This window comes from Plectropomus leopardus, chromosome 1 (genome assembly GCF_026936395.1).
Source record: "Plectropomus leopardus strain MGB_pleo_1.0 chromosome 1, ASM2693639v1, whole genome shotgun sequence".
NCBI classification, from domain to species: Eukaryota; Metazoa; Chordata; class Actinopteri; order Perciformes; family Serranidae; genus Plectropomus; species Plectropomus leopardus.
In genome coordinates, this window is record NC_142176.1 from 33,801,291 (window position 1) to 33,824,163 (window position 22,873).

General features: G+C 40.1%; 1 protein-coding gene across 3 annotated transcripts in view; it reads right to left on the reverse strand.

Moving 5' to 3' along the window:
- The window catches only part of adcy7 (adenylate cyclase 7), a 66,808-nt gene that overhangs the window by 32,493 nt on the left and 11,442 nt on the right, over positions 1 to 22,873 (reverse strand). For all 3 annotated transcript variants that reach the window (XM_042482409.2, XM_042482359.2, XM_042482306.2), the window contains exon 2: positions 5,916 to 6,644. In XM_042482409.2, coding sequence (XP_042338343.2) covers positions 5,916 to 6,080 — 165 coding nt within the window. In that variant the 5' untranslated portion in view covers positions 6,081 to 6,644. The remainder of the gene's footprint in view (positions 1 to 5,915; positions 6,645 to 22,873) is intronic.

A 22,873-nucleotide genomic window follows, 5' to 3' on the forward strand; every position in this document is an offset into this window, starting at 1 on the left:
AACAAACAAGTAAACTACAATTACCGCCTCGTTGGGTGTTGGGTGCTTCCACGCACAAGTTGCAGTAACAGTTTATAGCCATGAAAACATGGATGCTTAACACACATCTTCCCCGCAGCAGCACAGAAGATCTGTACAATCAGTACTATTTCAAGGCGGGCACCCAAGATTGGTGTCACGAATTTGGTATCTGATTAAATGTCTGCCCCTCTGTTTCTGAGTGATGACGTTGTGTAATGGCCAGAGAAGTGTTGTAAAACATTAGATAATATCACTGTGAAGCTGAGCTTTTGAATATGAAATGTTATCACTTTATCGTTGTATTCTATTTAACATTTGTGTGAAATGTTGTCATAATTAGTGTATTCATTCCTAACTAATGGCCAAAAATGTGTTTTGTGAGGTAACAGTGACCTTTGACCACTGAATTCCAATCAGTTCATTTCTGAGTCCGAGTGGATATTCGTGTAATACTTGAAAACATTCCTTCAAGGTGTTGAGGACATATCTCGTTCACAAGAACGAGACAAATGCAAAGTCATAGTGATCTTGACTTCTGACCACCAAAATCTTTTCAGTTCATCCTTGAATCCAAGTGGACATTTGTGCCAAAGTTGAAAAAAATCCCTACAGGTGTTCTTGAGATATTGCATTCACGAAAATGAGAAAGATAAGGTCAGAGTGACCTTGACCTTTGACCTATGACCACCAAAATCTAATTAGCTGACTGCTGACGCCAAGTGGACGTTTATGCCAATTTTGAAAAAAATTCCTCAAGATGTTGTTGAGATGTCAGGTTCACGAGAATGGAGCAGACCATCCAAAAACATTAAAAAAAAAATGTTTATTATGTTTTCTTACAATAAGCTCAACAGTGAAGCATGTCTCCCGTGCCAGATCATTATGAGTTTAAGCAACTACAGACTACAACGGCAAGGGTCAAGGCTGAAGAATGACAAAGTCTGAAATGACGAAACAAGAGCATTGTTTGAAGGACACAGAGGTCTTAAAGTGACACCTAACACTCCACAAACATCCTCTCACAGCTCTTAAAAACATATAAAGCTGTTCTATTTGGATACAGTTTTAAGAACTCAAACAACTGGCTACTTAATACCATTACTCCATCCAATCAGGGCCCGAGACTGGAGCCACAAGTGGCACTTAGACCATTGGCTCAGTCGGCTTTCCTCTCAGCGTTGCTCTTCATCCGATTGGAGAGGAGTTATATAAGTTGACAGTGACTTTTTGACACCGGTGGCCACCCCTTAACAGGCACCCTGCCCCTCCTTTGCATTTAACAACAGCATTATACAAGCTCCATCCTAGCATTTTCTCTCTACTCCTCTGTACCCCTGGCAACTGTGTGCGCAGGAAGACAGCTGAGAAAGAAGAGGAGACGAGGAAGAGTGAGTGATGATATGTTCAGGGAGGAATGAGGGGGTGGATGAGAGCATTTTGCATATTTAATGTCACAATTTTACAATTTAGGGGTAACTTAAATGAATCAATGCATGAGTACACACTTGTGAAAATACGTGAGGGATCGAGGTTTTTCAAAGGAGTGTATGAGAGTGGAAGATCTTTAAGAACAAGAGTAATGACGAGAGAAAGGGAATGTACCAGCAGGTCAGCAACAATACAATAGAGGGAAGGTTAAGATGTTTTTTTCCAACAGGGAAAAGTAATTTCATCTCTGCTGACAGAAGCTGTCAGCTGACTATATGAACCGCTGGACTGATGGACTGCTATGCTCCCTGCCATCATGCCAAAATCAACAGCATGCAGCCAAAATCAATGAATACCTGCCTTTTCCTGTCACGGTCAGTAGCGTGATTGCACTCTACACTTTGACAGCTACATTGTTTTAACCACCATTTTATGTTTTATTACTGGCTTGGTTCATTTTCTTCTATTCAGTTTTCAGACAAACCTTCTAACGATTTTGCTTTTAAGCGCAGCAGGGTCGTGTATTTAGCAGGGAGTCGGTGTCTCAGTGAATAGACCCCGTGTCAGCAAGCATATCTCTGTTAAAGTATTTCTGAGCAAAACTGAAACACTACCAGCCCCATAGCTACTGTTCAGATTCTCACCCTGACCCCTGAACTCTCTGCAGAGGAAGGCAAAGCAGTTTCCAAACAGAGAAGAATCATCAGCATTATCAAACATGTACCTAATGTTGTTTAATAGATACATTTTTCTAACCTTTCCATTTTTCCAAGGAAAGCAACTGAAGAACGCATTCTCTATTTTTGTGTCTATGTCAGTGATGTCCTCCCTCACATTCAAACAGTTACACAATCACTCACTCATTCACACTCCTGGGCAGCTGCACTGGTAGTGAAGGGGAGTTACCGCAAGTGCTTTATTTTAGTAGTTGTCGAGGGAGAGCAGAGAGTTTTCCATTTGTCACAATTTCACAGCCAACCTAGAGATTCAAACTGACCATCCAGTCACATCCTGCTGCCCTAACCATTACACTACTGCTGCTGTCCTACTGGGCCAAATTACTCCCCATACACTGGCCAACTCAGTGACTCCTCTCTGCACCGTCACAGCTATAGAAAAATGCAGTAAATCTCTAAAATTCAGTCCAACAACATCACTTCATATGACCTCAATGCCAAAAACATATAATTTGGATAACACCTAGTATATAGAGAGCCTAAGCGAGGCCGGAGCTCAGTGTTGTGCATGAACGTGCTCATGTTTTTGATAAACAGTGAAACAGACGTAAACGTTTGCAACCAATTTAACGAAGATTTCGTTTACTCTTGCCACAGTTAATGGTGCTCTTCCACTGTTAAGCAAAACCTGAGGATTTACGCCACTCAGCAAAAGTGTGCTGTTTCAAAGACCCGTCGAAACGCATTTCTGTCTACCTAAATCTGAGCCAAACTGTTTTGGTTACCTAACCACAGAGGGGGGCCGCTACGCAAAACAACGCCTGCGTGGCTAGTGCAACTGGAAATTCACACAACATAGCTACTGGTACTGTAGAATCCAGTTCATATGAATATCTGAACGGGTTTTATGATCAAATCAGTACAGATACAAAAATCTAAAATGTTTATGCCTAAATGTACTAATGTCAGCCACAATGGCAATGTATTTGAAATGACATAGAGTTGAAGCACCTGACCAGTCTTGGGGAATATGTGAGAGTGAATGATGATCACAGATTTGACAAGTCAAGTCAATCAATTTTATTCATAAAGCCCATTATCACAAAACACAGTTTGCCTCGGAGGGCTTTACAGAAAACAACATCCCTCTGCCCTTAGACCCTTACATCATCTAAGGCCCCCCCCCCCCCAGAGCGACTGAGGAGGGATCCCTCTTCCAGGACGGACAGGCATGCAATAGATGTCTTCAATAACAATTAACAAAATGGAAGAAATGTTTGTAAACTAGTTCATGTGTGAACTTCATTTTACAAACACTGCCAGAGTTAAGTGGGTTCTGCTGCAAAAGTAATAAACCCTTATTTAAAATGCCTTTGACATCCCCAACACCTTGAATAACTAATAATACAGTCTGGCAATAGAGCCTTTCTCAACAGTACGTCGTGTAGCTCGCCTAATGTTTAGATAAGCATGGTAGTCATCTAATATTGTTGGTCATTCAGTATTTAGTGTTTTTTTAGCAGCCTTTAACAACAAGCATTTTCCGTTAGTCCGAAATGTTCACAGGCTAAACGTCACAACTCAACAGAGGTCATGAGTGAGGGGTCAAGGCGGGTTGCAGCTGCTCAGACATGTCTCTAATATTAGCGGGACAGAGAGGACGTTTTTAGAGAGCAGAGATTAAAACTAGAAAGTTGAAAAAAAGCTCTAGAGGAGAGCGTTGGAGAGTTTTATGGACATGGATGAAGCCAAGTTACAATCACAGAAGTACCCACAATCTTTTAGTTTTGTTTTTGTTTGTGACTGAGCACACACAGTGTATAATTCAAACAATATAAGCTGTACATCACTGTAAAAAAAAAAACTGATCAGGAATAGGCACCTAAGAATTAAAGTATTCTATACACGTTTGTCCTAAAAAAAAAGAATGAACTCATACAAAACTAATCCTTCTCAATCATCACTTATGACTCACTAGACGAGTTCAGGACGTTCCATGCAGAGCACCAGGTGCAAGACCAAAGGCAGCGAGCATCCAAGAGGAAGCTACAAAAATTGTGGACACAGCGCCAGAAAAACAAGGTAAAATGCCAAGCAGCATTCACTTTTGCTTTCGCTAGCAACGCTTTTTACAAACAGTAACCAACAATTCCTGCATGGTAGACCTTTAACATGAACAACTGAGCTATACTAAAAAAAAATCAGCCAATATTAGCTTAATATAAATATATCATATTCACATATGTGTTGGCCAACAAGACAAGAAACTGCAGGACAGAAATGCAGACTTGGTATGTGTAACTTAAAAACTGTTGGGGTGTTTTTTTTACTGTAAAATGTATTTTGTCCATAATAAAAAAAGACATTTTTTAAGATTGTTTGTTTATTTTACGTGTTGATGTGAAAAAAAAGGATATAATGAACAATCCGTTAAGCCAGACTTAAAAAATGTTTTCTTCTCTATCGCAGCTTAGAGCTTCTAATAATTGCTTAGATGAACTGACCGTGAAGGGGTCTTTAAAGGAACCAGAGGGAGGAAAACAGAGATTCACTGCTATGGTCTGGTTTATTCTGTATTTAGGTGTATACGTGTCACATATATTGTAGATCACCAGTGTTAAGTCGAGTCAGTTGTTGCACTCTGTCAGCTCTGATTTGGATGCAGCCTCTTCGTCCTGAAGCTCCGCCTGAAGCCAATTTTTTTTTCTAGTTTCATAATTTACTAGCCATTGTACTCATCTCCACAATAAGAAGCATTGTGTTAACATCAGAGGAACCTGCCCGGTTCCAAAATGGAAGCACGCCAGTGAATTAACTGTAACCAGGTAAGTCAGATGGTTTGGAAACAGTGTACATTCCCACATTAAGTATCCCACATTTTTCTTTAATGCCTCTGTAGTACTGTTACATTTAACTGGCCATGTGCTGAATACAGTTGAAAGCTCAACTTTGTACCAAATGTCAGCACCTCGCCTGGCTTGCGCCAACTATCGTCCTTCTGTGCCATTCCTCCCACCCATCCACAAAGTGCTGCGCAAGGGCACAAAAAACAAAGTGTATATCACGATCAGGAAGATCTGCCACAGCATAGCACTGTGTGCCATTTTTATATCCTGTAAAATGCATCCATGGCAACCCTGCGCACATCTACGCACAAAACCTGTTCCTCCCTCCTGATGTGTTAATGTTATTTACCAGCTCAGAGAAGTTTTGACCCAAACTCACACAGTTAACAGCTTCAGCAGTTTGGATTCAATAGCAGTTGTTTAAAAAAGTTGTATAATAAAATCAGTTATATTGAGGTGGTTTAGAGCAAAGTGAGAAACACCCTGATAATCTCAGACTTTTCAAGAAAAATTATCAATTAATCACCAATCAATCACTTATTATCATTTACAGAAGATGAAACTGCAGCAAGCAATATTTAACTTCTCTTTGCATAAATGAACATAATTTATTCTTAGTTAATGAGTTCACAAAAATAACTGATCAATGCCAATTATCCCTTTGCCTCGACAACTGCTGATTAGTGGAGTAATGTTCCGGAAAACTCACCTAATGCACAGATTTTTCTCTGCACAATGACGGAAACATTCTAGTTATTAAGACAAACTTGAATGTTTAACAGTGGCTCGCAGGCAAATTAAACTTAAGACATCTCAAGCATTTGCATGTGTTTAGTAACTTAAAATACTCTATGATATCCCAATCCATGACCAATGTGAAATCTGCAAACTGTGCAAAATTTCTTTCCATTTTTTTTACAAACATGTGGATGTGAAGACTCACCAGTTGAAGGGCAAAGAAGAGGATGAGGAGGATTCCACAGGAGAGCATGGAGAGGCCCAGCAGGAGCACCAGTGGCTGATACTGGCTGTTGCAAGAGAATTTGCGGTATAGTGCCTCATTTTTCAGCTCCTGGTCGTTCAACAGGTACTTCCCCTTGGCTGGCATGGCGCACACTTCTTACAGAGGCATATCAGGTGTTAACAAGGAGCCCCCGAAAGCAGATGTGTTTGTGTGTGTGTGTGTTTATGTGTGTGTGGGGAGTCAGAAGTTTGTTCAGAAGTCAGTAGTTCTATATCTGTTAGGGGCCCCTTGTTAGCTCATGACGCTCAAGTGAAACTTGTGTTTTTCCTTCGGCGTGGCATCTTCAGTGTTGTCGCTTCTCCCAAAGCCCCGTCGCAGCTCTCTCCACTAGTCGTCCGCTCTGTCTCTCCCTGTCTCTCTCCCCTTCGCTAGTCCTTTTGTGTCTTCTATCCTCTGTCTGGTGTTGGCAGGCAGACCCGCTTCATCCTTTGCCAGCTACTGTGTTGCTCCCTTCAGTGGGTTTGAGTAATAAGCCTCAGGCTGGGAGACACAGGGGAGGAGGGGAGGGGAGTTTAAGAAAGGGGGAGGAGAGGGAGAGGGAGGAAGAGCAGCAGGATAACAGGAGACGGTGAGGGCAGCAACAAAGGTCATCAGTGATCCCACCAGGTTTTGGGATGTAATGGAGCTGTGAGGTTGGCAGCTTCACTCCTTAGAGGCAATGGAAGGAGGGAAGGGGGCAGGGAGAAAAAAAAAAAGCACACACAAATGTTTTACCAAAGGCTTGGTGGCGCACTCACAAAACAAACACTTTTAAATTCACAGAAAAATATCTTATTATAATATTAAAGTAAGTCTATTGGGCAGAAAAAAAATGGTCTGAAAAGAACCCAACAATAACTCTGAGAAAGGCATCACGTAATCAGGCATTACACGTGACTCACTGGGAATACTGGGAAAGTCAGACATAAATATCCGGATTCCTCGATGAGCGCATGCTTATTCATACCTGAACTTCGCAATTTCCACAACCCAGAAAGCTCTGTCTCAGTTTACGCCAGGATCTTGGCTCAGTTTGGCCAGGACTTTCATAGACAGCCGCCATAACGATGGGCCAAACTGCTAATGAGAGCAGTTGCTCTGGAGCCATTTACTGAACAATACAACGTCGTGGAATGAACTCTTGTACAGCCACAAACCACACAAACCACTTTATTCTCTCCCAGCTGAACTAACAAACAAGACAGATCCACAGCCAAGGTTACAGTAATAAAAGGAGACAACGGGCACAAACCAAAGACAGGGGGACATTTGTGTGTGTGTGTGTGTGTGTGTGTGTGTGTGTGTGTGTGTGTGTGTGTGTGTGTGTGTGTGAGTGTGTGTGTGCATGTGCGTGTGGGCAATCAATCCATAACTGCATGCATTATAGAGGGTTGAATTAATTGAAAGATGATCAATTTCACAACAATCTCAGCATCTGTGGTGAAACTAATGCATGGGATATTAACCACTGATACTCTCTTTGTCAAAGAACAACATACAATGCAGATTTTTCTTCGAACATTTGGAGCTCTTTGTAGCTGCACGAGGACCGAATAATCACCACATACATTCTGTAGACACCACAATATGAAAGGAAAGGTAGGACTGAGGTACCTGGCTGCATTATGTTGATAAATACCTCTAAAACGCAGAGATTATAAATTTATTCACTGATATGGCTCAAAAGCTAGAGAGGGGTGAATTTGCATGCTACCTTCCAGCTCTCGCTAATAAGAGCTACATATATTCATTTGGGAGGGGAGACGAGACACTGGCTTTAAGCTCAATAGAAACAATGTGAACTTCGCACCGCTGTCAATAGAAACCGCATTTCCTCCAGTTGCTAATATGGCTGTCCCAACAGTGTGTGTGCTTCATGTTTGTCCCTCACATAGCAACTGCGACAGATGCTATGTGCCATAAAAAGAGAAAAGCAGAGCAAAAAAAAGGACAAAACATACACACACACCTGTTGCGTTGTGTGTGAGTGAATAGTCAGTTTCCATCTTGTAGTGAAAAAACATGCATCACCGCAGTACGCAGTGACATGAGTTTACAGCCACTTTTAACTTTCCCTTTCACTGCCGCTGCTGCCAGACAGAGCAGCATCCAGCCGGCTCTCCCCAGCCTCAGATAAAACACCACCGGCAGTCTGCGGGCAGTAAAAGCAAGAGGGAGGTAAAACAAAGCACATAGCGCTGCTGAGGGATTCTGTCCTCCTCTTGCATCAATACGAACCAGCTGACTTGTAAGAAGGCAACCCTGAGTTGGGAATCATTTAATCCACGTCTTCTAAATGCTACATCTACATCTTAAACCTGCAGGGCTGATGTACATTCTTAATTACATGCTACTATAAAAGTCATCATAACTGGCAGACAAAACAGGAGTAAAGATGTATATCTTTTTGATCACATGCATGGGCATCAGGTAAAAGTGTGAGACAAGGCAGTGGCAACACATGAAAACAAAACTCAATATTATTGAGTACAAGAAAACAAAAAACATAAAGGGACAGTTCAGGTTAGATACACAAAGCAGTTAAAGCCAACCAGAGACAAACCCAGACAGCATGTGTCTGAAAAGAACATGGGAGATGTTATAGCTATAGGCAGCAGACTTTCAAGGGAATCACTTTTCCATTAACTACAGGATGATACTTCTCCCGTCTATCTGCTCATCTACCTTCTTAGAGGAAACCATACAAAGAAGAAAAAATATGTAAAAAGGAACTATTGGCTGCTTCTTTCACTGTAGTGGTTCTCATGTAGGCGTTTGACTTGTAATCTGCTCTGAACGAATGTTTATTTATTGTTTCTTAGAAACTGTGATGTACAGTGATCAACCTGGCAAGCGATTAGACTGAGCATGACCAGGAAACAAGCTGAAGTGCGATCATGGACCAAAGCCAAAATGCCTCGAAACTACCCTGCTCCATTTTTTTCCCCTCAAGGACCGAATACAACAAGGAAAGTGAGTGTAAAGGCTAATAAAACGCTCTTAAATCTATGATCCAGGTCAGATGACCCACCGACTTCAGCACTTAAAGGGTTTGCCTACCATTTAGATGGCAATTTGACACTGCAAGAACTCTCATTCACCAGATGTGAAAGCTCCTGGCACTGATGGGGCTTTTTTTATACTGCAACTCTAAAGTTACCATGGCAAAAAAGCAGTACCATCAGACCTGTGGTTGCGCTGTGCCACTGAGCTGGGAGAACAGACAGGGATGTATGCTTCAATAGAGCCAAGTCTCTCAGCAAGCTCGGATGAATGGTTGAAACTGTGCTGCATTGACTGCCAGGTCTTTTACGATGAAAGCTTGGCAACTGAGGGAATCACACAGCAGCCCTGTAAACTGGCGTCACTGAATCCTGAAACAGCAGCCATGCAAAAGTAACGTCACCGTGTGCCTGCTGCTGAGACGCAGGAACGTACAGACCCCCGCGTCAAAGAGAAAGAGGAGGTGAACTGAAAGAGAGACTGGGAGCTGTGTGCGTGTGTGTGTGTGTGTGCGTGCGTGCGTGTGTGTGTGTGTGTGTGTGCGTTTGTAGGGAGTTTTAGAAAAACAATGAGATGATGACAAGTGTGGAAACAATGATGGGTGGGTTTTCTATTACTAAAGGCTATACATTACATGAGTCATCAAAAGTGGTAATCTGTGAGTTCTATTTATATATTTATATATTTATTTATTTATTTAGTATTTTGTCATCATTGTTTATACCAAGCCATTACTTCTGAGGCCATTTTGCAGCACACTGCTACAATCTAGTTAAGTGCTGATTATAGATTTAGTCACCATTCTTTTAAAATACAGAACAATATCCTGATTACAAGGAGTGACTAAGGTGTAAAGGAACACTTCACCTACAAAATGATCATTTGGATAACAATGACTCAGCCTGTGTCACACTGAATTTGAGAAGAAAACATTTTTTTCTGGCATGCCTCCACCGTGAATGAAGAATCCAACCAATACTTTATGAATTGAAGTCATACTAGTCCATGTAAATGCGGCCCCCCTCTTGAGATTTCTCTCAGTTTTCGTAACCTCGAGGAGGAATGGAAGAAAAACAGTTTTCTTTACAAATTCATCATATCACAGGGTGAGGAATTAATGTGTAAAATATCATTTAAGCCAATATCTCTCTATATCCTTTTTATTCACATTCATCATAGTGTTTCAACAAAGAAATTATAATATAAAATGTGTACTGCAAATGGGCACAATTTCTTTTTACACTGCATTAACCTGTGGCAACCTGGGTGTGTTCGAGCAACCAGTTGGTTGAGAAGCAATGCCAGATAGTTAACAGGAAGTGAGACAGTTGGAGATCTCTCAAGCAGCTAGATACAATGCAGTCGTGGTGTATTTGGATTCAGTATTGTTTTGGCTCTGTACTTTAGCATATAAGATTTAAAATGAAGCAGTAACTATGAGGTTAATGTTCTGACTTTCTGCATGAGAAGCTGTTATTCATCATAAATCAATATGAAGTTTGCTCTGCCTGATTCAAGGCCAGGAGATTTTAGATTTTAAATTCAAAGAAGCATGGAAAGTTCCTCATTTAAAGACTTGGGTCATTAACTCTGGAAATCTTCTAGTTGAATGCTCTCTGGGACCGGTCAATCGATTTTCTTAATGCCACGTAATCGCATGGGCAATAAACCGATGTTATCTAAAGATCTGGTGAGAACGTCACCTAACTGACGCCCAATTCAAAGCCCTTTCATGGAGTGCAAACAGGCATGTCTCTTTCCTCAGCAAATCACTCTGCTTTTATGGCCGTCTTTGTGTTGGCATTCAATAAGCTTGGACAAAGAGCGACAAAGAGTGACCTCTGTAAAAGAAAACAGCCAACCATGTTTCTCAGCCCCATGCTCCACAGATCCAGGGTTAAAGGCGATGCTGGTAAAGGTCATACAGATCACAGGAGCCACAGATGTGAACATCAGCTGTAGAGCCGGCTTGCTTCACTCAAACATTCAAGTCAAAAACCACTGAAATATCGCTTTTGTTCTCTTAATAATCCCTTCATATGGTTGACATGCACAAGCTGAACAAAGGTTGAGTCCACTATGAACCCACTAATATGAGACAGGTTAATCTCAGGTTGTCATCTTTACCAAAGGCTCCATTCTGCAGTGTTCTTTCTTCTACGCAAAACCAGAGTAGACACAGACGTTCATTAAATAGTTACCAATCATAGTTAATTTCAGTTTCGATACTCTATGTGCACTCCCTGTTGCACGCCCACATGTGGGTTTTTTCCTCTTTCTCTTTGTCTTTTTACAACTTTTGGGACCTTTATCATTTCAAATAGTTGAAACTGATGTCTGTAATCAAGATATTATTTGACACTTTACTATAAAATGCAGGGTGAGAAACTCCAAAGTCCGAAGAATTCACAATGTTGCAGAGATTAACATGTAATAGTGGTAAACTTTTTTTGGGTTAGTGTGCTATTTGGGGAATCAATCTCCAGCAGAATAAATTCTTTATACTTTAATCATTTATGATTTACTGGTCATTTGGTCAAGCTGTTACCCTTGTACCCTTGTAAGCAAGATCAATGAGTGCTTAAAAAAAAAAGAAATTCATTAGACCAAAAAGGCATTGCCTGCTTTAGAGATCTGTTACTGTTTGTTTGTTTGAACTGTTTTGTAGTTTGAAACACATACTAACGTTAAATGTTCTTTGATACGTTTGGCATATTTTATAGACAAAACTTGACTAGGGTTATGGGGTTACAGAAGTATTTAAATAAAAAATATGGAAAAATAAGCGATAGCAAAAAAAGGAATACTTTTGCGTTGTTATGAGAAACTTGTGTGGTCCATCAAAAACTTTTGCATTCTTCCAAGAAATATTTTGGGCATCCGTATGCACCTCTTGCAGCAGCAAGACATGCAAAGAGCTTGGTGAAGGTGAATATAGTCCACATCAGCACGTGGGGTGATTATCGAATACTCTGTTAGCTTGCCACTTCATGGGTCTCATAGCTCTGAAACTGTATACCAACCTTAAACGCGATAACGAGCCAGCAAACGGAAAGCTTTACCTCAGGAAACGTCTGGATGGTTCAGAGCGTCACGACATGAACACACCTCACCACAGATCTGCACCCAGAGACTGATGGAGTATGATAGCAGTGATACTAATTTATCTCATCTCATAAATGGTCACATAGTTTGGTTGATATTGTTATAAAACAGCGTTTGCACTTCAGTGTGTTTCAAGGAGACACTAAAGTTTGCTAAAAAAGAAAGCTGGAAAAGATGAGCCATGGTAACTGCACATCTCATTCCAAAAAATAAGAAATAAAAAAAAAAAGCAGAACATTTAATTATAATCAGCCAGTCGCGTATATGTAGATGTCTGTGTGGTACATAAAAACATTTATATTTTAAGCATCAAGTTTTTAGTTTGAGACACAGATGCCTGATAAACTAGCCAACTGTAGCCTATCAGTATGCTATGTGACGCTCATGAATAACGAGATATTATGAGTTAAATAATTCATATACAAATAAGTTACTGAACCGGAGACAGGTGGTTGAGGGTATTGGTGCCATTCTGACTGACGCACGGCCATTATGCACAACCATTCACCGTTTACCTTCATTAAATCGCCTGAAAAAGGACTCCAGGCTGCCGCAGTGTAACAGTACAGACCTCTGTAGACATCAGACTGGTCTGCTCGAGCTCAATATTCTGCTTGTTTAGGGAGGAGATGTCTGGCTACCAAGGCCCATCTTTTCTATCTTTCTTTTTTGGCAAAGTAGTGTCTTATGTTTTATACTTGAAACACATAGCAGTGCAAACCTTTTGTGTAACATTAATTACAAAACTTTCAGTATGTGACCATGAACGAGGGGAGGTGCACTGGAGTTATTGCTGTCTTTCTGCATCTGTCTTTGGGTGCAGGTCTGTGGTAATGTGCGCTCATGAGGTGAAGCTTTCTACTTGCAGTGCTCGTTGTCAATGGTGGCCTATCTTTTCCAGAGCTATGGGACCAGTCATGTATCAAGCAGAGAGAGCACCAGCTGATGTAGGCTGTATTCACCTTCACCAAGCCCTTTGCATGTTGTGCTGCTGCAGGAGGTGTGCGCGGAGACTCAAAATATTTCTCGGGTGAACGCAAAAGTTTTGCGAGGAAATGAAAAAAGTTCTCGATAGAACACGGACTTCTTTTTTTTTTACTCCCCCATGTACTCTTAGGGGCTCCATATTTTTTACACAAACATCCATTTTAAAAAAGCCATTGCAACTGAAAATAATACTGATTTATTATATTATACTTTGAAAGCGTGATATCTTCTGACATTATTGTACCATGAATATCACACCTTTAAAATCCACAAAAGTGACTAACCTATGCTCAATTCTGCGTTTCTTTGTAGACAATAATGCTGGAGGATTTTAAGATGGCCACTTGATGATTTCATTTTGGAACTGATGATTCACTGGCAGTAAACTACTGGGGAAATCTTTACGTGTCCTGACTGAACTACTCTGTAAAACATTGCCAAGGCATATCACATTAGAAATATCAATACTTGCCATGATATAATCATTGACTTAAAGACAAGATTACCCTGTGGTATTCTTAGTATGTTCATGGGACAAATTCTGTCCCAGTCAGCATTGGGTTGGGGGTTTAGCTACCTACGTAATCGTGCAGGAGCTTGCCTTTACACAGAGCCTTTCAATAAACGGATGACTGATGAATGTACAGCAATGCACAGGCAGATTAGATTAGGCCTTCTGTCCTTCCCCGTCTCCCCTCCTCTCCTCCCAGTATTGTCCACTGGTATTGAATTAGCCACATTCACCAGAAGGAGCTGCTGAAACCTAACAATATTAACAGGATGCTATCTCAGCACTAATTTAAGCTTCAAATGCCACTGCTTATAATAAATACAGGAAGTGCAAACGAGAGCGCCACATGCTCGGAAGCTGGCCATTACTGCTCAAGTGTTTCACATTTACTTCCACAAACTGGAGCTGAGTCGCACCACTACAAGTGAAACCATCAATTTTGCTGCTTGACACAAACAGCGGTCTAAGGAAGGGTTTATTGATTTAAATATACATAGAATCTAGATCTGAACATGTCAGCCATGGGGCAAATTCAATATTCAAATAGCATTCATTGAATTAGTCTATGTCATTTCCTTCTCATATGCTGTTTGGGTTGAAAACACCTGCACACTCACAAAGGAAAGTCATCCTTAGCATAATGTCTTGAAAAATTATATGAGGCTCAGAAGAAATTTGTCTTATTCAATGAAACCAGTTATGATTAAAAGTATTAAATATATTAAAAATATTTAACGTTCTTTGACAGCAAGACGCCTCGCTCAGTAAAGACTTCTTCAAGGGGAATTCTCTCATCTCTGACTGACACAAATCTGACCAGTGAAGAGGGCTGTGCATCTTCCTTTGGTCTCACGATTCCATTGTGATTATCAATACAACAATTCAATTCGATTTTGCGATGCATTACGATGCACTGCATCCTCAATTTTCTGTTTTAATGCATATGGCTAATTTTTCATCAATAAATACAAGCGGTCGGCTAGCACAATGGGACGTTGCTACCATACGGCACTGGTTGCTACAAGGAAGTGCTATTAAACTAGAGCTTTATAGTCCAGCTGTGGCCAGAAAATCAACAAGCAATGTTACGTGGCTATAATTGATTACATGCTGTCACTGCATAGATGCAGACTCGTCCAAGTCCGCACTGCAATGCATCTTAGAAACAATTCATTACAACACCCCTACTAGTTAAGGGAATTTACTGCAGCGATTGTTATTGTTATACAGAAACGTACTGAGCACAATAAAATACAGGCAGAGGGCACAGTCTTTTTAAATCCAGACACTGCAACACACTTGATTGAGAGGGATTGTTTTTGTCTTGGGCTTCACATCCTTGTTTCTATTTTTTGTTTTGGGGGCTTTTCAAGGAAAATCCTACTTTTGCTTCCTTTAAGGAGCTACTAACAAACATGTTATTCTTCTCTGAACATGCGACTTGCTGTTACATGTGAATGTGTATGTATTCTTGATTATTTCAGACAAACACAAAAAGTTGAACCTTCTCACAGTAGGAATTCTGAGCCACAAATATTAGGCGAATTATTGTTTTTAGACATATCATCATAGCTGCGTTTTGGTCCACTTTTTTTTTTTTGTTTGCTTCTTTGTTTGTTTGCACTAAAACATTAGGTGTATAGAAAACATGCATAATGTAAAATCATTTACACTGAAAAAATGAGCCTCACAGAATATTTTGTTTCTTTTGAGGTTTTTTTTCCATAAGACACATAATTTGGAAGCAAACCTGAGAAGAAAAACAGGATGGAAAGAATTCGCTACAGTGAGAGAGACCATTGTTTCCAGTTGGTGTGGCCAACCACATCCCCATTTCAGGTTTCATAACTGGACGCTTTCCATCTTTTAACTGTGAAGCAGTAGGGCCCCTCTGTGTGCCCAGCCCCTTCCACCGCCACCAATGAGAAAACCATAATTATCCTTTAGTATGCCAGCCAGCTTACTACCGGCACTGCCATTCAAAGAGAAACCTCAACATCTGCAAGCAGAGAGCTGTGTACACAGCTAAGCAAAACCTAACGTGGATATCACGCAGAGCTGCTGCAACAGAAATGAGTAGCAGCTTCAGATAAGCCTGATGGTAATTTTGCAGGCTACTATAAAGCCCTGGCTGCTGGCGGGGCCATCTGGTGCATGTTGTCAACTATTTACTGTCATGAAAAGAGCTGTTTTACATTGCACATGCACCCATATCACCAACTGAAACAACATTTTTTTAAGTAGGTTGAAATTCCTTTAAACACCAGAAGCTAAAATGTGGATTATCAAAAAGAACATACATTATTACATACATACATTAGAACATACAGTATGTTTATAAGCCAGCCCACAGTTTACGTGAGAGAGGCCCTTTGATGCTACAGAAGCAAGGATTAAGTATTCCCCACATGCAATAGCCAGGCATTAGAGGGAAACATATTCCATGATGGCCGTCCTCATTAAACACATTCTCTGTTATCTTTGGGAAGCACTGACAATGGAGGTCCCACCAGGAATGAGCAACACTGCAAGAGCTTTAGCTGTAGGAAAATCCCTGGAGTGCTGAAATAGTTTGACCTGCAAACCAGTGCTTCTCTGTGTGTGTGTGTGTGTGTGTGTGTGTGTGTGTGTGTGTGTGTGTGTGTGTGTGTGTGTGTGTGTGTGTGTGTGTGTGGGGCACTCTACATCACCACCACACCCAAGTCTGTCAGCTGTGATGACCTGACCTGCATCCTGTGGCACGGTCACTGAAGGATGTAACCTCAGAATGGAAACACATGAGAGAGACGTCTACACTATTACTGCGATAGTTCCACTGGGTGAAAAAGGTACAGAACTAAAAAGAAAACGGGATATACCTTAACAAATATGTATTCCTCTGAGGCTAATAGCAAAATCTTCAACAGTTAAAGTTGACTTGTGCGTATAAGGCTGATTTAGTCATTGTGAACATATAGAGAAAGTTGACTAATGATACGGTCAAATGCTTTTAGGCACAGTGGAACTTTGTCTTTTCTGGATTCAAATCTGTTACAACCCCACTGTGTTTACATATGCTTTGTCTGCAGATATGTTTTTACAATATTAGCTCATGAGTGTTTGTACAACAGGGTAAGGTTTTGTTCCACATCAAATGTAAATTAAGGTTAATGGGGTCTTGACAGCAGTGATTTACACTCCACATTGACAATGGAATTACATAATATCTATTACACAATATCACTAAACACATGGCAGGTTACCAATCTGCTTTCAAAGCATACTCTAAGTGTTTGTGTGTGTGTGTGTGTGTGTGTGTGTGTGTGTGTGTGTGTGTGTGTGTGTGTGTGTGTGTGTGTGTGTGTGTGTATGTGTGTGTGTACTGTAAAGCTTGCGCCATTTTCCATAATGCAGTGGACAGTGACAATTTCTTATGTCTAAAAACCATTTAATCAAAAGAAATAATTTAGCATTTGTAATCTACATTGTACTGTCTTTGCTGTTTGTGTCAAATTAGCAAACATCACAAGACTGCATTGCCAAGATGCGCTTAACATTTAAAAAGTTCATTTAAAATCGACCCTCAAACACCAAAATTGTGTTTTATTTAGCAAAACGTTTTGCTGTTTGTGGGTTTTTTAGTGATTTGGTCTGTTGGCTCTATGAAAGAAACCCCATTATAATAAGTGTTCAGATTCTGTCTTTGTTAACTGAAGGTGAAATTCAAATTACATTCCTACACTGCTGCAACAATGCTGTCCGGCTCTTCAAGCGCAACACTAATGATCCTTGGTGAATATTTGGCCAAATGCTTTTTCATTTCTTGTGCAAACACATAAGTAAGAACTCTGATAATCCCTCTTGTAGTGCTCTACTTTTATGCACTATTTGTTCCACCAACCCCCTTCGAATATCTCTGTAATATACTGATAGTATTTCTATAAATTCTCTGCATTAGAGCATTATGGGTAAATAAGTAAGAATACAGTGCACAAGGCAGAGATTATTACAGATTTGAAAACACTTTGCTCCTAAGCATTCACTTGGACAGCCGAGTATTATTATTATTATATTATTATTTATGCAGTTTACTTAATTGTTTTAGTCCTTTCACTATAGATAAGATCCTGTTGTCTTAATACATGCACTGGGAGTATTGTGTTAATCAATTCTCTGCAGAAATCAAACGAAAAATAAAATCATTTGCACAAACCGACAATGTGTCCACTGGAGGTGTGGTCTATACTACTGGAGTCCATAGCATGAGACATATGAGACCATCAATTCCACACACAGCATTTACTGGAACACAAAACAGCAATTCTCACACTGGCTAGTCTGATGTTCAAATACAGTGTTGCATTAGTATGACATTAAACTAAAGCTTTAAGATTGAGGGGATTAAAAATCCCGGGGGTGAGTCCATTGGCAGACTATGACTTCCTCCCCAGCAATATTTAATTCTTGTGTTAGGGTATATTAAAGATATGGCTATGGTAGCATTCCAACTCTCTGCTGTGCATCACGCTCTCCTCTCTTCCTGCAGCCTTCACGGTCTCCAACAGAAGTATTGCAAACAGAGTGAAAAAATATTCTGTAACTCAAAATTGGCTTGGGTTTAAAAACAGAATTTTAATGCCTGCCTCTCACAAGGCCATATCCGTCACCTTTTAGCAAAAGCAACATTCATGTCCCCGAAGTATTTAGATGAAAAAGATTAATATTTGAGATTGTGCTTTGACTTTTTAATTGAAAATTTACAGTGTCGACATTCCCACATTAGATAAGTGTACTTAAATAAATATGCAGGTTTATATTTAAAAGCACATTTCTGCAGAGAGCAGGACAATATTTTGAAGGGATAAGAACACTGTGCATTATATAAATGACCAAGCATGTGACCCTAAGAGTTATGGGACATTATGATAACCCCTGAAGTGTTATGATTTATACTTGATCTAAAGTCTCACCATCTAGCTCTAAGGAAGAAAAAAGGAAGAAAAATCAACTGCAACACAAAGCATAATGATATAAAAGGACATTATGGGACCTATATATACAGTTGCGGTTACATTGCTAACATGACAGGTGAGGATATTTCAACATGTGATTGTGGACATGTGAAAGCATTATTTACTCGTCACTGGAATGTGACCTTAGACCAACAAATATCACAAAAGAATCTGGGTACAAACTGTAAGATTTTCCACAGTACAAATATGGTTTAATAAAAAAAAAACATTTCATATTTTCATGAAAATAGAATCCAGTGTCTGCGTTGGTATGGCAGTGGATCTACTTTGTTTTGGCTTTGTTTAGTAGCCAGACGTATCCTGATTAATATTCAAGAGTCAGTGAGAAATTAAAACTGAAAAAGATAATAATTCAAATATATCTCAGAATTAATTACAGATTATGAAAAGAAATACAAAGGGGTTGCAATGGCCTTCATACTGTAGACCTGACTTTGATCAGGATATAATTTAAACATGCAGCACAAACAAGAAAAATAAAGAATACTTTCAGCACTGAAAGTGTTCTGGTGACAAGGGTAGGAAAAATCTTTCTAAAGTAAAAATACCTTGACATTTAGCTGTTGACAAGAAACACTTGGAGTCTATGTTTTTTTTTACGCTAAGTTTTACTTACTGCAAAAACCTTTGAATATGATTTCTTGTTCCCCAGAGGGATTGTTTTAAGCACATAAAGAGTAATTGAGCATTATATTTGCAGAAATATGTAATGATGCCTATCACTCAATGTGCTTTAGGGAGCAACCTGTTCAGCATGTATTCAGTGGCAGTTTATAAACCGTTTCATAGGCTTGTGACTTCAATAAACTTGCTCTCAGATTCTGTGGTCATCATCGACCTGCCTGAACTTGCTCTTGTGTTTCACTTTTTTTTTCACTTCATCTTATTTTCTTTGCTCCAACTGTTGCAGATATGTGTAAAACTGCAAGATAACATTTTTGAATCCACAGTTTGGCATATATTGATAGCAGTATGTAACAGTTTCCCGAGACAAGAGGGCTCTTACAAACTGATTTTAACACTGTACAACAATTGTTCATGCAGTGCTTGTGGGTGGGAACCCAGGAAGGATGCACTAGCACAATGTTAGTCAAAGCATCTGTGTGCAGAGGAGGGAGAGTGAATGTAGAGAGAGTAGTATGGACCTCTGTGCATGTAACTGGTGTAATCCACATAAAATCATATGAACCTTTTGTGTGGATCTGGGAATAGGGCAAAAATCATCTTTGCACCTATATTTGTCCATGTGACTATGGTGATCTGTAATAGTGCATGCAAATGAAACATACACAATACTAAACTGAAGTTACTGTACAGTTCTGTCTGTAATGGGACTCTGAGTGTTGAGAAACAATTTAAACCCCTAATCAATCTTTGTACCTTTATGCCATTATTGGTGCACTTAAGAAATCCAATACAACAGCCTGCACTTCCATACACTTTATAAGGGGTCCAAAGTCTCAGAGGGGTCAAAAAAACTGAAACTTAACTGCATACTAAAAATGGCACCTATCTCAGAAACAAATTACAGTTAAAAGGACACAAGATCATGCATGAAGTCGTTTAATTTGGCTTCAAGCATCTACTTCTTTAGCGTGAACTCTGGTTAGCATTGGGTGTGCATTTAAGCAGGGAGGAGTCAGCTTGTCTGCATAACTGCTGCCTGGCTGTGGCTCAAACCTAGAGGACCAGTGAGTGTTGTCAAACACACCCTGTCCACACACCCTCACACACACTTACATACACTATACAATTCCAGCTAGAGCCAAACAATATGGTTGGACACCGGTCTTGAAGGCAGCCAACAGTGCTATAACAAGAGGAGTGAGGTGGGGTGAGGTGACAAGAAGTTCAGCAACATTCCCATCCTTAAAAAAAACAAAAAACACTGATAAGTTGACCTTGAGCCAAGCACTTAAACCCTAAGTGCCCCAGTAGCGCTGCTCGGAGGCCATCAGTATAAAACTTTGATTGGTGTCACAGTGACTCAGTGATTAGCGATGTTGCATCACAGTGTTTGTATTGGTTTCCTCCCACGCCAAAAGACAGGAATATTCAAAATATCAACTCTGGTGACTTCTCTCCATCAAAGGGTTCCTACAGCTTAAGGCAGACTAAAGTCAGTACTTTTAAAGATGTTTTTAATGCCGCTCAGGACCTAATTTCAGACCAATTTAACAATAACCAAAACTGAAATAAATTAAAAAAAAATAAAGATTAAAAAAACTTCAATGATGAACCTTTTTTTTTTTTTTTACATAAAATTAAGAACAATTTTGCTTTTTATTGTTAGATAAAACATTACAATTTTGGTCCAGTGAAAAAGTTGGATCTGGTTAGAACTGGGAAATACCTAGTATTTATTGGTGATTGTTATAACTGATTTTCTGTGTCTTACTCTGCATGAGGGATTATTCCACTGCTTGAATAACCATCATGAAAAGTTGAAGAAGAGGTATTCAGTAAATTATTTTTTTAAAAAAATAGATGTTACCAATTATTTTGAGATTTTACAATGCAACAGCAGAAAAAAGCAATTCATAAAACCCTGCTGCCAATGTCTTTGCCTTTTTAACACTTTTGAAAATTGATTTAAGACAATTTAATACTAATTAAGGCCTTTTTTTGTGATTACTGATTTCAATGTCTTTTAAGACTTTTTAGGGATCTGCGGGCACCCTGGATCAAGGCACAGGCTTCAAAACTGGAGATGGTCCACAGGTACTGAGCTATGGCCGCTGGATGATTCTGGTTAGAATAGGTCAAATAGACAGGACACATTTCCCCATTTGACTTTTACTTAACATTTAAACCTAAATGCATTACCACAAAGTTGATCGAGTGACTTCATGATGTCAGCTGCATGAATCTCTGCACTAAGACAAATATCATTTGTAACAGAGAGAAGTGCTGACTGTATGTGCTATAAGCACCGCATGGAACGGCAAATTCTGCTAAGCCCTCAATTACAACCGTGCAGCAGCCGAGAGGTCAGATGGTGGGAGTGACGCAGAAGGAGCACAGAGGGATCTCATTACCTCAAATGCCTCCTGGGAGCTATGGATGACTGGAATGGATGGAGCCTGAGGATTTAACTAATAGCATCCTTGTCTCTTTACTGAGTGTCTTCATTAGCCCGCTTTGTGTTACTGTACTGCCTTTTCATACAACTGACCAACTTAGTTAGCCGAGCCTCTCTTCGTGACTCTCAATGGAGGCCTTGTCCATGGCAGCCTTGCACTATGGGGCACGGCTGGAGTTACACATTTTTTTAAAAGCCACCCTTTATGTTTTGAAACTGCGAGCCAAGGAATGTGCAGGAAAGCATCACTGCTGAAAAGCCACCCAGTTAGGAATGTCTGCAGACTGCAGCACCCTTCCTGGGGTTTCTGCGGCTGAGTGGGAAGTTTTTGGCTAAGTTGGGTGAAGGCGAGGTTACTCCCACTTGATTCCTTAAAGGAACTGGCTTGAGATGACTGGAGTTTCACTGCAGCCCCTCCCAAATATGAGTCACAGTCTCGCTCTGTGCTGCATCTAGACAAAGTCATCCAGGTGTGAAGATCTCATCCAATGTGCTGAGAGTATGACTCCAACCAGAACTAAATCTGATGATTTTGTCTGCATATATATTCACCAGGAGCAGAGAAAAGTTATTTTTCACTCCAGAAAGAGCTAACAAACAAGATAGTTTCCATTTGTAGTTTATGGACAAGGAGACAACAACGCAGAGTTCAAACAAAAGCTTGGACTGGGCATCACATTAGATGTTGATTATTAGTCCTGTGTCCTGCAAATCCTATGATGATACCAAAACCGACAGTGTGTCAGTGCTTTCTCAGTCTTTCTGACTCACCCTGCCTGTCTGTGGCGCTCAGCCAAAGCCAATTTGTTTCTTCTGAAGACGTCAGTGTTAAGAAAAAGGTCACAAACTTATACTTTTATTTTCAATAGAGGCTAAATGGCTTTCTAAAACAGCTGGACACTGTAGCTGTTGACAAATATTGCTCAAACAACAGTAAAAAGTGCATCTGGGGACTACTGTCGGCGGCAGATTTGGAACACTAGTGAGTATTTATTGTGCCTGAACAGCGTATGTGTGATAGGCTCAAAATAAACTGCAGTGCTTGTGTTTATTGTAATGAAGAAAGTGTAACCCAGTGCAAGCGTGTGTGCTTTTAATAGTTTTTTAGACTGGAGCTCTATTACAGAGAGGAATAAAGTACATCAGGCTTGTGTACTTGCTTGATCAATTAATTGTTGGTATATTTTTTTCGTGAGAA